At 38.3% G+C, this 21,225-nt stretch overlaps 1 protein-coding gene across 3 annotated transcripts in view; it reads right to left on the reverse strand.

Annotated features, from left to right (window-relative positions):
• Window positions 1–344: 344 nt before the first annotated feature.
• Galc (galactosylceramidase) overlaps window positions 345–21,225 on the reverse strand; it is a 36,580-nt gene continuing 15,699 nt past the window's right edge. For 2 of the 3 annotated variants that reach the window (XM_013517231.1, XM_005390247.2), the window contains 8 exons: window positions 19,439–19,566; window positions 17,279–17,368; window positions 16,527–16,613; window positions 14,871–15,021; window positions 13,148–13,328; window positions 7,238–7,401; window positions 5,539–5,615; window positions 345–1,089 (listed from right to left, as the gene is read on the reverse strand). In XM_013517231.1, coding sequence (XP_013372685.1) covers window positions 943–1,089; window positions 5,539–5,615; window positions 7,238–7,401; window positions 13,148–13,328; window positions 14,871–15,021; window positions 16,527–16,613; window positions 17,279–17,368; window positions 19,439–19,566 — 1,025 coding nt within the window. In that variant the 3' untranslated portion in view covers window positions 345–942. The remainder of the gene's footprint in view (window positions 1,090–5,538; window positions 5,616–7,237; window positions 7,402–13,147; window positions 13,329–14,870; window positions 15,022–16,526; window positions 16,614–17,278; window positions 17,369–19,438; window positions 19,567–21,225) is intronic. The other variant, XM_013517230.1, reaches the window with a different exon arrangement.

Here is a 21,225-nt window from a genome sequence, read left to right on the forward strand (position 1 = left end):
AGTAAATACACTGGGGCTGTAAAAAATACCTTAACCATACAAAACGTTAGGAGATGATCTAATTCTGTGAACTGGGGAAACAGTTAAACATTTTCCTGCTTCCAGACCTAAGGAGATGAAAGCATTCATTAGCTGTTTGATCCGCTCTAACACGTCAGGTCAGACCACGAAGGTCACAGTGAAATCAGACCCACTACAGCTTTGTCTCGGGACCCGCCTACAGCACTGCCTATGATGACAATCCCTCACTCTTCCAGCAACCCGGGAAAATAGTCACAGAAAGTTACAACTGTTACAAAACTAAAAGTCAAAATCAAACCAATTAAAGAATGCAAATAACCCAATTAATTTGCTACAATTTATTGTTGCAGAAATAACATTAGAGGTAGTTTAATAAAGAGGCATTTTTCAAATCATCCTATTCATCATTCAAAACCATCATCTTAAAAATTTTTAAAAAAGACACTTGTTAGAATGTAAGGGTAGCATGATGAAATGGTTTTCACAAAGCAGCACTTTATGTCCTCAGCTTCCTCTGCGGTAGCATCATCCTATGACAAGGACATGGCTTGGACACATGGAGAATCTCACGAACACATCTCAGTGAGGTTAGTCATGGCCACCTGTACAGTCCTTCTGCAAATAAGAGATCTACCTCAGTATTCGCAAGACGGCTTCGAGATCTGAATCACTCTTGAACACAGGACCAATGAGGAGTCTGAATTTTAAGAGACACACCAGATAATATTAACAATTCACATTCCTTTGGAATTATTTCTAATAAAACCTTTCTCAGGATCAAGTAAAAATACATCTTTCTTCCCAGATACTCTTCCTTGCTTTTAGCCTCCAAAGGCTCGTCTATCAATCTGTCAACACAAGAATCGGCTCTAAACCAAGTCCAAAAGGAAGATAATCAGGAGTGTTCTCTAACACTCCGTCTTAGCGCATGACTTCCACATGAAAGTTGTCAAACTGTGCGAATTCGAACGATTGAGTTCCAATCGCAGCCCAGCCATTCTTCGGGTATTTCACATGGATGTTTTCCCACAGAACCTTGCCGTTCAACTTGCCAGAAGATAAGTGACCCTAGAGTAGAGAGAAATACATCGCTTGAAAATACATGGAAACGCTCCTCTGAAATGTTTCTTAACACTATATGGTCTACATACAGCAGTGGACTAAATGTCTTCCTCGCCTAAGACTTACCAATTGAAACAAAATTCTGTGAGTTTAAGCAAAAGTTTGAAATACAGGGAAATTTTTCTGGGAAATCTAGTAGGAAGTACTTATTTAAATAGGTCCCAAGGTATAAGGAATGCTCCAGTACTTCCTGGAGCATTCCTCCACTAAAATGTAAAACTGATAAAACTGCAACACTTTTTCTAACATTATGATACAGCTTTTTGAGCTTTTAGATAAAAGCTCACTGAAACTTTAAAAAGTAAAACATTTGGCATTTTTAGGAGTTGCATATACAGGTACTGTGGCTCATAAGCATCCATAGAGCCAAACACTGGACTCTTCTTCATTATTTAAGGTCTTCATTAACAACCCTCCAACTAGCCAAAGGAGAAGTGACTACCCTTAGTTTAATTCTTCTGTCGCCACTTATACCTGGTCATTACAAAGCCATACGGAACTGCTATCCTTAAATTAGAGAAATAGTAACCATCAGTTAAAATGGTGATGGAGCAGGGGTAGGAGGTGTGGAAGAAGGGAAGTATCCAGAAGGTCACTGACAAAGGAAGAAGAACTACGTCTTCCTCAGAAGGCTGCAGTTCTATTTAGTTCGGTGCCTGGCACACAGTGAGCAGTGCATCTTCACCGTAGGATACGGTGCGCATGTACTCACAGCACACCACCTCCACCCAAACATTGAAAACCACCTGCTTATTCTTAGGAGGTGAACAGCTGGAGACCCAAAGTGCTAGGCCAAAAAAACCAAACAAACCTGTTGTCTTAAAATGATGTCTTAAAATGGGCCTTGATTTGGCTCTTCCATTTGATGAGTAGAAATGCTGAGTTTTAACAAGATCAAAGTTCAAAGACAGAGATATAGGGCTGAAACCTGACTCCAAGGCACTCAATTTCAAATACAGAGTCGTGTTACTATTGGTACCCACCTTCAGCTCTGAACGTGTGTACTGCACATCCTCTGCACTTACGGACAGTAACAACTCACGCTGAGCCACGGGACTCATACACGGACTGTATAAAGCATACAGCCTGCCTAACGGTGCTTTATCCCTGCTGCGTTCTGCCCTCTGCCCCTCAAGGCCACAGCCATCCCGGCCTCCTCACTGCTCCCTACCCAAGGCAGGTGCTGCTCGCCGTTTGCATGAGCTGTGAGGTCTACTCGGGTTGTGCTTCCCCTCTCGGGTCTAACTCAAACACCCTCCCCTTGCTCCCTAGTTAAGAGAATCAGAGCATCACCTCATCATACCACTTTTTTTCATAACTGCTTATTTACAAATAAGTAATAATTTACTTCTTTGCCTTAGGACAAACTATGGGCCAGCCACCTATGTGAAGTAAAATTTCATTGGAACACAAGCACATCCACGCATTTACCTCTTATCTATCCTTGTCTTCTCACTAAAACAGCACAGCTGAGCAGCTGCAGCAGCCATCCCATAGATTTACCATCTGGTTCTTTACAGAAAAAATTTGCCAACCCCTGCCCCAGAAGAATACGTGCTCTGGGAGAGTAGGAATCTGTTTGTCTTCTTCCAAGCTATATCCCAACACTCAGGGAAGTGCATAGAGTAGGTGCTTAATAAAAATGTGTTATGTAAAAGAATGAAATGCACTTAAACCTAAAACAACCTTACAGAAGTTATCTCTATAGATAAAGAAATAGAACCTAGTCTCAGTATTAGGGAGGAAATATGAATGCTGGTCTGGCTGGTTTCAAATGCTCTACTCTGGGGAAGATTAACTTGATTCACTCAGTGCTTATCACGTCAGATCCTATACCAAACTTCCATGTGTATTATCTTATTTAATCTTCATAAGGGTGTTTCTTTGTGATGTTCCTGATGGGGAAATGTTTTATTTCATTTATGCAGGAAAGGTTATATTCAAATGCTGTTTAATGTCCTGGGAATTTAAGAGAAACAAGAGAGACAAGGTCTTGCTTTTATCGAGCTTATATTCTCGTAGGAGACACACAAAAGTATGTACAATGAAGAACGCACTAGGCAGCATGTGAAGAATCCAAGCAGGACGATATGAGGGTGGGTGTTGGAGGCTACTTTCGAGCAGACAGCAGGAGGAAGACCCTCAGACTGTGTGGCACAGAGCTGGGATACGAGCTAAGAGCAGAATGCCCACAGCTCAAGGAGGGCAGTGAAGAGGGCTTGGGGGTAAAGTGGGTGTAAGTCAGCAAAATTCCTCTGTCCTAGCAACAGCCAATTTGTGAAATTACTACAACATATTCTGTTAAAGACACACCAAGAGAAACAAGCTAAAATAGGCATGGCTGCATCCAAGGTCTACAACACAGAGTCTGTGTGTCCTCAGGTGGAGATAAAAGCTTTCAGGTACAGTAAACCGACAGAAAAGGGTCAGTGAGTGAGACGGCTGCTATTTCCTATCAAAAAGTCAGGGAAGAACTTGGAAGGAAGTGAGGGAATAAATTAAATAATTGAAAATTTTGGAAAACTAAAGTGCGATATTAGCTAAAAGCACAGCAACACGAAAAATCAAGTTCAAAAACAAGTTCATGCACAGATGCTGATCTGTTTTCTCACAAAGGTGGACTTTATACACAAAGGAGAAGCTACACAGTCAATAGTGACAGCTATCGACTAGTTTTAGAAAACATTAAACTGGGTACCTCACCTTGTAATTCACAATTCCAGATGGACAAAAGATGTAAACATAAAAATAAACCTTTTTTTTTTTTTTTTTTTTTTTTTTGGTACAGGGAATCAAACTCATGACCTTGTGCTTGCCAGGCAGGCACTGTCCCATGGAGCTAGATCCCCGGCCCAAAGTAAATCTTCAGAATTAAGCTGTGTTATGTACATGCCCCTACTCTTCATGAGGAATGCAATCATTATGCACTGTAAGCATGCACTAATTAAATATAAAAATTGAAAGAAAAGAATTTAAATTATTACAAAAATAAACCTGCCATTTATTTTGAGTTCTGGAAAAAAGTTCTTAACCATCAGAAAGTGGAATACCCACTAAATAAAATGGAAAACATAAAACATACAACACAATTTAAGAAGTAAAATATTTGACAATATCAAAATTTGAAACTGCTAGTCATCAAAAATATTATAAGCAAAATTAAAATACATGTGACAAAAGAGGAGAAAATATTTGTGGCACATGACAATAGCTTGCTATACAAAACATATAAATAAATTTATACAATTCATCAGAAAATGATAACACAAAGGAGAAAATGAGAACAATCACTTCAGAAAAGAGACCATACAAATAGTCAATAAAAATAATAAAATGTGTAACCTTCCTAGTAATGAAAGAAAGGTAAAGCATATTGATTTGTATAGAAAAAATTTAAATCAACAATATCAAATATTATCCCAATTACTGCAAAAATCGGTACAGGATGGCAGTATCTGTTAAAATTTAAAATGCAATGCTACTTCTATATCTGCCTAAACAGCAGTACTGCAGGTGTACCCCAAGCAGCACATTTAGGATCCCCCATAAAAGGAAGCAATTGGAAACAGAGTTATGTCCATCAGGTGGGGACTGTTAAATACAATGCATCCCAGTCAGATCTTCAAAACATACTATTAATGCTTGAAAAATGAGTATTGTCATTTAGGGTCATTGGGTAGGAAGAGAAAATAAGTCCAAAAGTTATTTGAATTTCATTTCAATTTCTATCACAATCTAAACAAGATTATGAGGGGACCTGCTGGCTAAGAGCAGCATATTACACAGAAGGAGCTCTCCATGTGGAATCCTTTAGAAACACTCGCCATCAGTACCTCATAATCAAATAGTGACTTTGATGACTATGGTGGGACTGCCTTTATGCTACGATTATTCTGGAATCTTCTCTAACAAAAATATTCATGAACACCAACTTCTAAAATACTGTGCTTCCAGCAGATAGCCATGTTATTCTACACCAGTAATGGCCAATCTCTTAGAAGTTTTAATGATACCAACAGCCCACCACAGCACACATGCCACAGGTTCACCATCACTGTTCTAAACCATCCAAAATAAATTTACGTGACTTTGCAAGTAAGTTTTGGCTCAAGTAAGGTGGAAAAATACTGTAGTTCAATTACTGACATTAACAACTATTCCTCAGTTTAAAAGAATAAAATTTTTAAAAATAATGGTCTGATGAAGTCAACTCAAGTGATTATGTGGGTGACTGTGACATCTTCATCCTATGGGAAGTGGATCACTGGTCCCATGATGCAGTCTCTTTGACGCTTGTCATTATTTAATATATTTCCCCTCGCTTGTTTTGTAATACAAAATTCTAGAAAGGTACAAGAACACTTTTCTCCAGGCATTCTGATCAGCAACACTTACCTCAATTGTTAACGTAAGTGTGTACCATTTTTTTGCTGTCACTTCAACATATCCTGAAGAGTATACGATCCATCCAGCTGCAACACAAAAAGATTATCCTAATGGACAGTTTTTATATCTAACTCACAGAATCCTATCAGTGGGCGTTCCCAATGGCATTTGTACAAAATAAAGTCAGCCTTAATAAAGAACTATGCCTTCATTTCTAGATCTACAACTGATTTAAGACAAAACAGCCCTCATTCAATCACACATTCCATCAGCATGTACATAGCATGTACTGAGCTCCCATTCTGAACCATGAACTACCTGAGCTCATAACAGAACTAGTGAGATACAGCTAAAAACTAGCCATAGTATAATGAGTTAGCATCTGTACCTTAGAGTGCATTTAATACTTGCACAGACTGAACAGAGACAGTAAGAGCAAGTAGTTCAAGGCTTCTATGAGACTTCCCGCTGGTAGAATCATTGCTTACATGGTAATAGTGTTAACTTAGAATTCGTCACAGAAAAAGATGACCTAATTTTTAGACTTACTGTGTTTCAATACCTGAACAAAAGCCAGGAAGAGATGTCAAGCTGGCAGTTTGAAACACAGAACAGTGCGGACTGAAGATACAGATTTAAATCCTAGTTCTAATTCTGCCGCTAACTAGTTTTTAAGACTGGGTAAATCAATAAATCTGTCTGGCTCTCTGTTTTGTTTCGGAAAATCAATGAGGTATGTTGTGGATGGGTCATGCTGTAATTATGCAATCCCTGCTCTGATGTCCATACTTATTTGTACATAAGTATGATGTCCGTACTTATATACAGTTCCTACTCTGATGTCCATATCTATTTTGTACAGCGGTACCTTGCTTCGTGAACTAATTATGTTCTACAATGTTGGAAAAGATGGCCACATTTGTGTCTGTGTGGAAAAGATGGCACAGTCTTGTGTACTACCAGATACGGAGTTTGCAAATGAAAACAAAATTTGGCCAAACGCTTCTGTTTGCAAACCAAATAGTTTGCAAACAACAGAGTTTGTGAACCATGATGGTGCTACTATATTTTACTTTAAAGCCAAGGTAAAAAGGAGAACCATAAAAAGGGGGAAGTTTTTAAATTAATGCAGGATGAAACTCAAGTGACTGAGATCAAGAAAATGTACCTCCAGTAAAGTCTCGTTTCAACAAAGTGGTGGGCACAAAACCCAGTTTAACTTCAACGCACTCTAAGTGCTGTTCTAGCCGGACAAATGCTATTAAGATGAACGAGAAGAGTGCGATTCTTTCCATGTATGAAGTAAATCAATAAAACAGGCTTCTCCGGTGTAAGCCTATCAGTCCCTCTCCTCATACTTCTGTAAGCACAACAGCAACCCTCTTATAGTCTTGCTTTCATTCTTGGTGGTCCCTCAGCTTTCTCACATCATTCCACTCAAATCCCATGATCACCCAACAATACCTAAAGCACTTTGCATAACTGTGTCTATGTTCACTCAGCTGCCCATCTCTGTAAACATTAAATAACTCTACAGTTTTGAATGGTTTGGTATTTGCTTACATGTGTTACCTCTCTTCCCAATTAGATATATGAGCACCTTGGCCTAGAGCTCTTTTGTTGCTTCCACCAATAACAAGCAGATGCTCAAAGTAACTCCACACAGTAAGTCATGTGCCACTGAGAAAAAAAAAAAAAAGGCACTTACCCAGATCACCCGTAACTCTGTACAATCCGTTTGTAAAAATCCAGAAGAAAACTCCCTGCGCAATTCTAACCAAAAGACCGCCTTTGTTTACTCTTCCTGCGATGAATACACCTCCCTTCTCAGGCGTCTCTATGTAAACATCACAGCTTATAGTCAAATTGGTCCTGCGGAATGAAGCAGTTGATTAGCACTCTTAAAATACATTCTACAAATTTGCCACATCACAGCAAATGCCTCTAAACTTCTAACTGAGGTGGGAGAGTCACTTGTAAGGCTTGAGCTTACAGCATGAAAAGAATTCAAAATTTGTCATTGATGACAGTTTCAAGTTTTATGTGATTTAACTCACTTTGTTGCTTCTTTTAATAAGTTACAAAAGCTGGGTATGGTGGCACATGCCTGTAATCCCAGCACTCGGGAAGCTGAGGCAGGAGGATCGCTGTGACTTCAAGACCAGCCTGGGCTACACAGTGAGCTCAAGGCCAGCCTGAACTGTGTACCGAGACCTTGTCTCAAAAAGACCAAAAAAAATAAAATAAAATAGAAAAATAAGTTACAGGACAATAATATTTACTATTTATTAAGAGCATACTTCCCACCTCTTTACAATAAAATAATCTATCACAGTCTCAGTTTCCCCCAATCCCCAATTATTCTTTCTCTCACTAGTAGGTCTTTCCCACTCCCACAAATATTCCTTCACACTCAACACTGGTCTTTTCCTTTTTCCGATCTCCTGTCTGTTTTTCATCTGCTGATATTTCTCTTTGCTCTTTCTCTTCTTACTGACTAACCCCCTGCCTTTTTCTCTTCCCTTTTCCTTCCCACCTTCCTCTACACTCCAGTCTAGCTGATAGTAGAAGTACAGTACAGTCTATATGGGGCACTGATAAAATAGTGAATTTGATTTTTAAAAAAGTTTTACAGTATATGGTGTACGTGACTGAGGTAAAGCTGGATCTGTTGATGTGGATGTAACTGGTAGGGATTTTTTTCCTTGCAACACAGCCACTGCTCTGATCCAATTAAAATGAAGAGGCTGATAAATACCAAAACACAAAGCCAACATCTTATCACTGAAAAGCAGATACCAAGTAAAGACATCTCCATACTAGCAACCAAGTCCTTCAACTCATAATAGATCCTCAGCACTCAGCACAAAACAAACAACAGATACATGCAAAAACGAGATGACAAAGGCCTCTAAAAACTCCCAACTCCCCAAAGCAGATATACGAGGAACTGATGGCAAGAAAATTAAAAAACCAAATGGCTGAATTACACAAATTGATTTTTTAAAAAGAGGCAAAGTTGATCAATAAAGTCCTGGGAGCTCAAAGATAATATAACTAAACAGATTTAAAAAAATGTTCAAGAATATCATAGATAATGAAGTCAGCACTATCAAAACATGTATTGGAATGAATACATAACGCAGTGTTAGCAGTTAAGCAAAGGGGAAAAATAAAGGAGTCAACAACATTAAAAAAAACTGTAATAAGTCAATACTGAGTAGTAATAACTGTAAATGATCTCAACTCCTCAATCAAAAAAACATAGATGAGCAGATTGAACTAAAAGATCAAAAATCAACTCAAAAAAGAAATTAATAAACTAAAAATCAAAGGACAGAAACCAATACTCTAAGCAACAGGAGCCCAAGAGCAAAGAGGAGTCGCTATCCTATTTTCAAACAAAACGGACTTCAAGCCAAAACTCAGAAGAGGAAAGGGTCACTACATATTCATTAAGGGAACAATTCAACAGGCAGAGATAACAACTGTAAATACATATGCACCAAATATCAGCACACCCAACTTCATCAAACAAACACCACTGGACATAAAAGATCAGGTAAACATCAACACAATCATGGTGCGGACCTCAGTGACACTATCACAAATGGATCAATTAGATCAAAAATCAACAATGAAATAGTGAAACTGCATGCACCTTTCAAGAAAGGGACTTAAACAGACCAGCAAGATAAAACTCTTGAAGACATAGGTACAGATTTCTGGACAGGCAGCATCCACATGTTCAGGGGCCACACCAGACAGAACAGATCCCAAATTCTTTCTGAACAGATCCCAAATTGCACAAGAAATAACACAGCACAGGAAGCAACCAACAAACTGAAGAGACAATCTACAGAATGGGAAAAAATTGTTGCCTGCTACACCTCAAGACAGAGAACGAATAGAGATAATATATAAAGAATTCAAAAAAGTTAGACACTCCCCAAATAAAAGACCTAATTTAAAAATGAGCAAACAAAATGAACAGAAGTACTGAGGCAACAGCAGAAGCCTCTGGGAGAACATTAGCTAATTTGGGGTCAGTTTTTACATTTAAACTTAATAGGACTTAAAATCACCTCAAAAAAAAAAGATGTAAGTTCTTTTACTGCTAACTCCATGTTGCTCCTGAAGCAGGGCTTTGCAGGCCTGAACAATTATGACCTCTTAATCCACCCTCAATACCCTACTCACTCCGAGCACCCAAGTCTGACCCAGTCTGTCTGGTGTGGCCCCTGAACATGTGGATCTAACAGCTTACCAAGTGATGTTGATGCTGCCTGTCCAGAAATCCCATCTAGAGAACCATTTACCCTACAGAGCTTCTGTCTAGACTGAGGCAATAAATCCTTGGTTCTAGGCTCCCTGACTCACAGCAGTACGTCAAAGGAAGGAAAAGATTCAGCAAACAAGGAACAAGCAGAGCTTTTACAATGAGCTGACCTCTGGACTTCATTTTAAACGTGCTATCAGCTATAAAACTTTCTTCCTGGGACAATAAAACCACCCCAAACCAATGTGATCTCTGAAAAAAATTCACTTCCTATTCAACATCTAACTGCACATGAAAAGAAAAAACACTTGCATACAGCCAAGTAGTAAGGGCATTAATTTATCTAAAGTAAGATTAGAAAAAAATATATTTTGGAAGTTAGGTAGGACAATATTGGATCTAGAATTATGTGGTCTTCACATTCCTTGGAGTTTCTTCTTAGAGAATTTTGCCCAGTCAAATTTTACTTCATAAAAGAAGGTAGATACACAGGTGGGCAGACACACAGAAATGAAGACAGAGAGACAGATGGAGATATATATGGAGCACCTACAACAGGCACACAATCAGGAAGATTCACATTTAATTACCTAATCACAGCCAGGCTGCTTTATAGGAAGATCAAATACTAAGGAACTCCAGCCCAGTCTCTACAGAGAGACTGTACTCTGACTTCAAGAGGAGCTTTTCTCTCTATAGATTATGACACCAAGAAGCCACTAAAGATTAGTATCATCATGTAAATCCCCTACCTCTTTTCTGGCTCATCAGAATTTTGGAGGTACAACTGATACTGTCAGTACCACAAACTTATTCTATTCACAGCTAAAATAATAGAAAATGAAACTTTTCCCTGTTTCCCGCATAAGTAATTCTTGCATCAGAACCTGCCAAGCAATTTTGTAAATAATGAATGAAATAGAATAAAAACATGGTTTTGTTTTTCCACCACCACAATCTCTCAGTCTTGCTGAGGGAACAAGAACCAGGCAATATATTAAGAAACTGATCAAAGGGATGGAAAGTTCAATTGCATGAAAGGAAAAATAATTTTGTGATTGTCTTCACATCACAATGTAAAGCTTACTAAGGTAAGAGAAAGTCTCAGGTAGCTTCAGCATAGTCAAATTACTGTTTTGGTACTTAACAGAAATTAAATCAAGAAGCTGGGGATATAGCTCAGCAGCACAAGCATCTGCATGGCAAGCACAAGGTCCTAAGTTCGATTTCCGGTACCAAACAAAAAAAAAGCAGCTAAATCAAAAGAGAAGGTTCACGACACAACACAATTCCATGAACTACGTGCTGGCACTGTGCACACTTAAAACTGAATGTCTAACACAGTACTACAGATAAACTATTTCAATTTAACTTAAACTGAACATGGAGCTGCACGGATCTCTGAGCAGATGTGGCTGCCTCAAGCAGAAGATGAAATATTGGGAACCAACAGAGAATAAACAGAAAAGACTAAACTAGAAAGAATCTTAGACATAAGCATACAAGTACAGAACTGATCTGGTAGCAAGGAAGAGGCACTCCATATTTCCGGCAACGGGATACCATGGCAAAGTGGAGTCTGAGAAAGATAACAGCAGTCCTTTTGGTATGAATCCCCATCATTCCCCCATTCCTTTTCTTAATAACATACCACTCTTCTCTGTCAACACTGCCCCATCTCTCTCTCCTTCGCTTACTTACCCTCCACCCTTTGCAGTGGATCATAGCCGAGACTGAGTAGTACTACCTAAGAAATGTAAAATCTTTATTTTTTTTTTTTTTTTTTGGTTTTTCTCCGGTACCGGGAACCGAACTCACGACCTTGCGCTTGCCAGACAGGCGCTTTGCCGCTGAGCTAAATCCCCAGCCCTGTAAAATCTTTAAATACATAAGGAATTTTTTGTTGTTGTAAATCTCAGGATCTCTCTACTACAATTAAGGGGCCTCTCAATTGTTCTGAAATCTGAGTCAAATATAAGAAAGTTTGAGTAGAGAAAGTTCTCTACCATGTTCAGAGGAACAGAGGACAGGGTTTGACAGGGTTTGCTGCAGAAAAGTGAAAGGTTTCCTGTGGTGGCTGGCTTTCTCACCGATATTCAAAACACTGAGGTCTGTGGTTTTGCTTTACGACTTAAACCCCATCTTACAAAACTGTTTGTCACAAATGAAGAACTCACACGCCCCAGTGCCATGATCAGAGAGCCCGGGTACAGTGTCTACCTTAGAGAGAGTATGATAAGCAGTACTTCTGTTTTATAAGAAGACAAGCTACCACGATCCACTTAAACTACTAAATAATTCTTCACTCTGCCTCAATAACATTCCAAGGGCCATAAGAGCTCCAGAGAGTCTGGGTAACTGAGTTTCTTAAGACTTACAGCAAAGCGTGACGCAAGAAAAAGGATTCACAACTGGGAGTGAAGTGATAATAGAGGGAAAAGACGGGAGGCTGAGGAGGAGGAGGGTGGTGAGCTCAAGGTAGCCTGCATATCATAAGAGACTGAACCTCAGAAAACAAATCAAACAAAAGGGAAAAAGTCTTTCTGTGGCATTCAGCAGATAAGAAAGTCAAGAATCTTTCCAGGTTAATTGTCCCAGGCTCGTCCAATTTCCAGGCTTCAGATATGGGTGTTTTGTGGCTTGGCATTATTTATTACCCCTAAACCTTCAATGCGTGTGTGTGCATGCACATGTGCGTATGTCTGTGTGTGTGTATTTCCACGGTGAAGTTATACTCATTATAGAGAAAAATGGAAAATAATATAACTCAGCACACTGAAATCTTATAACAAAATTAAAGTGAAAAGTGAAGATCTGGTAATTAAATTTGAGGTGAATAAGAAGTACAATTTGCCTCTTTACTGAATACGTACAGAAAAGAGTTGAAATCTCTAGCCAACAAGAGCTGATTTGCTTTTTACTATTGCCGTCCTCCATTAGCTGGTAGATTCTCTATGAAAGCTGAGAGTGTAATTCTATTATTGGTCCAGCAGGTGGCAACACCAGACCAACAAATTAACTCTCCAGAGACCAAAACACTCAAATCACAGTCTGTAAATAAATATCAAATTATAATTGGGCCCTAAGTCCTCAGTGTTTACACAAAAATCAACTTTCTTCTATAATAATAACTACTGTTTGAACAAATGTGAAGGCAGGCCATTAAGGCAGCAAAACAATATGCTCATTTGTGACCACTAGGAGACAACAATGCCACATGGATTGGGTTCTTGCACAAGGACGACTTGGGAAAGCGCTCCGCTTCAGAATGTACCTGAGAACATAACATTACAAGGCTACGTCAGCCGGATCTACACTGAGGACCCCCGTCTTACACACCACTGGTAGTCTCCTATGATGCTGATCGGGCTGGACGCATCCGCAGCCCAAGTAATAGGGCGCTGGTTGAGAACCTGGCGCAGAGTGAAGCGGTGCTCCCCCGGGTCCTCGGGGTTCATGTAGTACTCAAACACACCAGTCTGGTCAGCAAAATTCGGAGCTTCACTAAAAAATGGGTAATCTGTTCAGAGAGTAATAAATCATCTGCTTAGTATCAAATTCTTACACACTGTCTCTCTCTGATACTGTATGGTACATTTTAAAATACTTTACATTTTTTTAAGATAAGTAATACAACCAAGGTTTAGGGCTTAGGGCTAACAGACTGATTTCTGTATCATTTCATTTTTGCCTGTTGTTGTATCATTCTGTCTTAGAACAGTTGAGGAAACTCCAGTACAACCCATCCACAGGGCTTTATATCACAATCAGCTGGGAGACCGTTTCCTGGGAAAGGAAGCTGACACCCTGCAGCAGTGACTGACAGGGACAGGCTGGAGTCTCTCCTTTTGATGGAAAAGCCTTCCCACCCTGCAGCCCAAAGATTTAAACTGCTCTCTTAACAGTATCAGTTTCCTCTCCTTTACTCTCCTAGAACTATAAACTTTAGGAACAGATTATAAAGCCGCCTGGTCTGTCTCTGACCCAATTAATCCTACAGAACATCACTTATGAATCACAAATTTTGTTGCTTGGTACGTGATCTAGAAATATATGGGCCAGTCATGGTGGCTCATGCCTGTAATGCCAGCATTTGGGAGGCTGAGGCAGGATGATCACTGTGAGTTCAAGGCCAGCCTGGGCTACAAAGTGAGTTCCAGACCAGCCTAAATTGCATAGTAAAACCGTGTCTCAAATAGACAAAAAAAAGAAAAGAAAAAAAGAAATATAACGACCATAACCACAGTTTCTAACTTTTCAAATGGTTTTTCTAAATTATCTGTGATCAAAGCTTTTCTAACAGCTTTAGCATAGCTCTTCCTAACCTCTAGGAGAACTGTCATATAAAACTTCTAGGCACATCTGAAGCGTTTAACGAGCTGGGTTATCCACATACCACATAACTACCCTAAGCACCCAATTTACTGGCCCCGTGGAAAGACAAGACATTAATGTGGCTTAATCTCCACACAATAGGATTTTGTTTGTTTGTTTGTTTTGTTTTTCTTCTGGTACCAGGAATCGAACTCATGACCTTGAGCTTTCCAGGCAGGCACTTCTGCCGCTGAGCTAAATCCCCAGCCCCTCTCCACACAAAAGGAAAATGCCAGTAAAGGCTACAAATCTCAACTTTCACCAAAAACAAGTTCAAAGTAACTTTCATTCTGACAATGAACTCTACAATTTTCCTAGCACTGAAAAATACAGGGTCCTAAATGGGCACGGTGGGGCATAACGGCAATCCCAGCAACCTGGCAAGCAGAGGGTAAGAGGATCTTGAGTTTGAGGTCAGCTTGGGCTACATAACAAGTATAAAGGCAGCCTAAATTATATAGTGAGACCCTGTCTCAAAAAGAACAAAACAAAAAGAAAAACATAGGGCCCACAAGTTGAGGTTTACCTTAAATATAAAAATTAGGTCTCCTTTGAGCACACAGATTTGAGAACTGAGTGAGTACACGTCTAACAGTCACGCCATCACGTATCCAGTCAGACTGACAGAAACTGACTACAATGCTGCTGAGAATCCAGACCACGTTACACGTTAGTGAACAAGACTTACCGACATTGAAATTATCCTTATAGACAGGCGGGAAAGGCTGGGATTTGGGAGGCAGTGGGTAGCTTCCTTTGCGACCTGTGGGGAGGGTAGTGAGTGTAAACAGCTCATCCTCTTGCAGTTCCAGTGTGAAAGTGCCATTGCTGTCAAGGAGCTGAAAAAGAAGACACCGGTGTAGTCAAGGCCGTGTGCCACGGCTCATCTTGGCTAGAGAAAAATAGCTTTCAAAAACAAAAGAAAAGCCCAACTCGTTTCTACTGAGACTTCTAAATACTTGTGAAAGACACACCGACAAGGCCTGTAGAACTTGCTTTTTCTTACGCATTTTAGATGACCTTACAAAACTCCATTGTAGAAAGGAGTTCTAAGGAATTCCACTTCATGGAGGAAGGACTAAATGATCCCATTATACTTCTATTAGCTTACACTTTCTCATTACACTTTAAACTCATTAAAACTTGTACGTATTTACTTCCCTTCACGCTAAGAGACCTGCTTATTTCTCTTGCAGGACTTTCCAAAAGGAGAAAACTCTATACAATCTCACTGTTGGCTCAACTTCTAATTATAGGAGATTTTCTATGGGAAAAAAATACACACATCACAGGGCTGCTGGGAGGATTAAACAATATAATGTTCTCTTTCATAATTTAATATGTAGTGGGTGCTTAATTATTGATGTGACTAATTATTTGAACATTAATAATTACCAGGAAAAGTAGTAAATTTGTTCCAGTGAGGTGAAGTGCTAAATTTGCTTGGTACAACTCATTCTTTGAAAAAGAACCTTTCCTGAAGAGGCCACTGGGCTGCAAGTCTAAATAAGGCAAGGTGTGCAATATAATAGGACATGTGTATCGAAGCATAGTCCACGGTGGCCATGTGCTAAGACGGGAGAGATGGAGGGCAGAAGCTTCAGAGGACGTAATGCAGAAAATGAGTAAAAGATAACAAAGCTACAAAGAGAAGTCATTCTAAGAGAAGGAAAAAACGCTTGAAAAATGCTTTGAAAAATGCAAAAAGTTTAGTAAGTGCTGAGAGGCCAGTTCCACAGGCTGTGAATCTAGGAAGGACAATGAGGATCATGTGCTATGCTAAGGAATGTGAACTAACAGCAGAAAATTACTGCTGCCTTCTGAATAAGGTATTGACAACAAGCAGACCCACATTTTAGACAGATGCTGGCTGGTCTTGAGAGAGTCAAGACTGCAGGCTGGGAAAACGGGAAGTAGTTTGTGAAATGCAGGACAGCGCTAATGAGGAATCAAAACAGGCAAGTGCAGCACAGTGAAAAATAGGGATTGAGTAAAAGAAATACACGATGACAGAATGATCTACACTGATTGCCAGGAGAATACAGAGGGTGAGTGAGAAAATCAAAGAAGACGAACTTCCCACTTGGGCAACCAGGTGATGGCACCATGCACCAAGATAAGCTAGTATCTAAGAGCAAAAAACATCGGCAAACAGACATTCTTCTATAATGCCATGAAAAGAAGTTGTACATAAGAAAAATGGGGAGGGGCAAATGCATCTCTCTATGATCAGCCATTAACTCCTACAGAAACAAAAATCTTGAATTCCTTAGTCAAACTTCTATTCATTTTTACTACTCAGCTGTTGTAGTGACTAAAATATAGGAATTTATTTTAAAACTACCCATAGAGAATCCAGTTGTTTAAAAAGAACTCTCTCAGATGGCTCTCCGAGTTTGGTATACCACATCTGTAGCTCTGGTATTCCACTCTGGGGGAAAAAAAAATACAAGAAAGCATGATTGAGGAATCCATCACATTCTCTCTAAGGATTTCCAAAAGCAGTTCCAGAAAGGATAGAGCAATGATAGTGCATACTCTATTTCTATTTACCAAAAGAACTATTTCAAATTTTAAATAGTAACATTTCTGAAAGTAGAAAGACATTCCAGCAAATACTTTATTTCCTATAAACACTTAACATATTCTGGAAAATGTTACAAAAAGAAATTGTAGTGTCTTTGCTTCAAAATACTCATCATTCTTATGACATTAGTAAGCAGAAATGATACTGCATTTTTTTAATTGAAATATAACAAGAGGTAGAAATACCAAGAATCTGGCAGTTAGGGGACTTATCATTTTAAGTACAGAATATTCTAAAGAGCAACACTTGAAAGTTTCTTAATGTTTAGACCACCAAAAATAATTTTCTTGTAAGTGTGTTTTGTACGTGCTCCTCAAAGCGTTAGAGAGCTCTACTTCCTATGGTCTTCTCTCTGATTAAAAAAGTCAGAAGACAAAAGACACCAGGGAAGGTGTCCACTGATCTGTAAATCAGTAGTTCCTAATAATACGATTTCACTTAAGAACTGTGAGCCTTGATAGACTACAGAAATTCCCAAATTAAAATAAAAGGCACATATATGTACTTACAAAAGATCCCTTAAGAACAAAGGTAGCCAACTGTGCTGACACATTGTAAAAAGGAAGGAATGGCCGAATACACTTAGAATGGCTGTGACTCTGAGGGGATAAAGAGAGTCATGTCATTCGCCAAATGATATGCAAGCTATTTTAGGAGGGAAAAGTTTAAGTAATAAATGTCCCAAGATTAACAGAAATGCTATATATTAGGTAACAAATACAAATATACTTTAAATTTTAAGATTTTTTTTCTAATATAACTTTAATGAATGTACATTGTGTGTGCCTACTCAAAGCAAATGTCAGAGATTTTTCAAGTGACTCAAACTTTGAATTCATAGCTAAACTCCAGAGACATTCACTCTCAGCATTATTTTGTGTTATGATTTTCAAGTAAAATACATCAAACAAAAAATAAAAGTTGGGATATTTTCACTGAAAAGGATCTTAAATAGTTCTCATATTGCTGTCATCTTTTACTAAATAGTCACTGTTATAGGCTGGAGTCAAGATAGGTACAAGACATAATTTCTGCTTCAGAAGATGCAACAATCACAGAGCACTTACAGTACAAGGTCCTACCCCAGGCTTTGCAGACAATTTCTAAACCATCATCATAATCTGTCAGTTTAATACCACACTCTCAATAGTTGATGCAACTAGGCAGAAAATCAGTAAGGATGTAGGAGATTTAAATAACACTGTTGAGATCACTCCATCCAACAACAAAATGCACATTCTTTTCAAATGCACATGGAACTCTGACCAAGCAACACCATATCCTTATCCACAAATGAAGTTTTAATAAATTAAAAAACATTCAAGTCACCCAAAGTATATTTTTACCACATTAAGTTAAAACAGAAATGAATTACAGAAAAAGAAAACCTTCTAGAAAATTCCAAACTATTTAGATACTAAATTGTTAAATAATCCTTGGACCAAAGAAAAAGTAAGAATATTCAAAGAAATAGTAACTGGAAACTTCTTAAATAGGATTCAAAAAAATCAACCTATATATCAAAGAAGTTCAACAAACTTCAAGAATGAATGCAAAGTGATCCACACAGAGATACTATGCAAATGCTGAAGACAAAAAAAGTCTTGACAGCAGTAGGAAAAAAAATAATTTATCACAAGGGAATCTCAGTAAGTTTAACAGTTGATTCATAATCTTAAATAGTGAAGGACAATATATTCAAAGTACTCAAACAAAAACACCACCAGAAAAGAACCTTTATCTATTAAAATTATCTTTTAAAAAATGAAGGAGAAAGGAAAGATGTTCACAGATAAACAAAAAGCTGAGCGAACGTGTTGAAATCAGACCCAGCTCTCACAAAACTAGTACTTCAAATTGACAGCAAGTGACTCCAGATAGTAATTCAAACCCACAAATGAATGTATTGGTAAAGGTAACTGGAATTCTAAAAAACAGTAAATAGTACATATTTCTTCTCCCTTCCACTCATAACAGATTTTGAAAGCAGTTTATAACACATCATGTATGTAACGGTATAGTTGGGCTGACAAGATATAGGGATGGAATATAATTTCCAACAGCACCAAAAAGGAGTCCAAAGGAAGACTTTTCCATCTGCTTCCACTCCTCCTTCCTGCTTTTGTCACCATTAATCTCCTACTTACTCCCCTAAGTCCTTGATACACCCCACTCCAAGCCCTGACCTTCTCCATCCCTCTTTCCACCCATCAGACCTCTGTTCTCCCTGCTGCAGCCTCTGAGCTATTTGAACTTTAGAACCTCTTTTCTCAACAGACCAAAGATCCTCCCAAAGCAACTACCATGCTTGTGATGAAAACGGAAAAAGGACAGTCTCCATGGAGTTGTGTATCAGTGCAAGGGAAGGTCCTGAAGGTCTGCTGTGCACATCTGTAAATGGGTCCATCACCTGACTTTGCCCCATTTGCCAGAAACACAAGTGAAGTAAAGATGAGAGCTAACTATTTTATATAAACCAGTGAACTGTACTGCTGTATTTTACTGACTTACAGCTAAAATGATAAAGCAAAAGCTGTAAGACCTTGGGGTGTGTGTGTGTGCGCGTGTGTGTGTGTAAAACCAAAAAATAAGTGTGCTCTGTCTTGCATTATGCTATGTTTCCAATACAAAAGAAGTGAATTAATCCAGTATCAACAACCAAAAATTACCATAGTTTCAACGATGATAGTGAGGTTACCTAAGCCATCAGTCAGAGCTACGTAGCTTCCTCCTTTCTCTAAATGGCCCACGGTCTTCAGGTAATACCAACCTGGTTGAGTGAACTGAGTTGTATGAGCTACAAAAAGAAGGGAGAGGGAGAAGGACATGAAAATGGTAATGATAGGTTTTAAAAAATAACTATCTACCAATTTTGAGTCTGATAGACCCTAACAAGCTATTTTCTATATTGGAGGAGAGTACCTGAAAAACTCTTGTTTCTATTTTCAAAACTCAATCTAGTTAAATATTGTAACTACAGGTAGATTCTCAGAATGACAGGTAAAATAAACTAGAAAGGTATATTACATAGTAGTTTGCCTAGGTAAGTGGGACCAATGATTTCAACACTTAAGAGGTTAACCTGCTACGGCAAGCAGGAAGACTGAAACACCACCCAGGATTTGGAGGCAGATTTATTTACATCACTGGGTACTGATTGGGATCATTTCCAGAATATCAGGCCCCAATCTCTGGTGGTCTAGGGCTTATATGGGATAAGCAAGCAGGAAGTACAGAGGCAGAATGGCTTGTCAATTAGGGATTGGTTTCTACAGTGTGCATCACAGTGACCAGCCATTTCTAAGAGACAGGAGCAACCAGAACTGGAACAGGAACTGTTACCTGGGCAACTAAGAAACTGAAATATACTGGTTGGGCAGGAGCATTTTCTGTTACAAACTGACACAAGTCCAACTCAACTTTTCCATACATTTGGAATTTAAGGAATTTAGGATAATGTCATGATGATATAATTAATCTGATTACAAATCTGAGAACTAAAAAATACCAAAATATTGGTTCAAAATTAAAACAAATTCATTCTAAATTCACAGCTTTTTCTGAAGGCCTTTTATTTGTAAAGCAATTTTTAAAAATATTATTATTTTAAAACAAAATTATAAGTTAGTTGGTTAATATTTTCACCAAAAGAGCAGGAAATTTTTTAGTATTAATGAATGATAGGTTTTTAAATTTCATTTAAATTACACTGATTAACATGGTTATATCACTTCATAAAAAAGTGAAACCATATCATCCACTGTATGATCTCAACTTCCCTTGTGTCTAATGGATAACACTGCTGAAAATATTTTACTTTTGAATGAAAATGAATGTATTTATAGCCTTGTCTTTGAGCTATGAAAATTATAACTTGTCTAACAGACAGACATTCAGTTGATTTCCTCCTGGTTATAGGAAACAGTTTGTTTCCATTTACAATTCATCTCAAATTTCTTTACTCTCCCAAATTTATGCTGTGTTGAATTTTTCTTTGAACTGGCTCTAACATCTGCCTGGTTCTTTTATATCACATGAATAACACAAAATCTTCACCATGTGCTCGTTTTTATCTAAATGAGTCATGATTTTATTGTTTTTTGAAAATTGGGTCTCAACAACGCATACTAGTAGATTTAGGAACAATCTAAAGCCATGTTTCACACAAGGCTTATAATTACTACATTATTTAATGATTCAATAACTATAATATTTGTTAATCATTTAATTGTCACTCATGCATCTTGATTTTGTTAGCTCACCATTCTAATCCATAAAAATGTGTTAGTATTAAGCAATAAAGTATCTCTAAGACAAAGTTTAAGATTTTTAGATACTCTGCTTTGGGAGGTGGAATGAATCTTTACATATATACTATTTTATTGCAATTGTCCTAATTTGTGATTACATACTTAGATGGTTATTTCTCCAGCAGTAGACACTCCCTGTCCCTCTG

The sequence above is a fragment of the Chinchilla lanigera genome, unplaced genomic scaffold (assembly GCF_000276665.1).
Source record: "Chinchilla lanigera isolate Chin_1 unplaced genomic scaffold, ChiLan1.0 scaffold00037, whole genome shotgun sequence".
In the NCBI taxonomy this organism is placed as follows: Eukaryota; Metazoa; Chordata; class Mammalia; order Rodentia; family Chinchillidae; genus Chinchilla; species Chinchilla lanigera.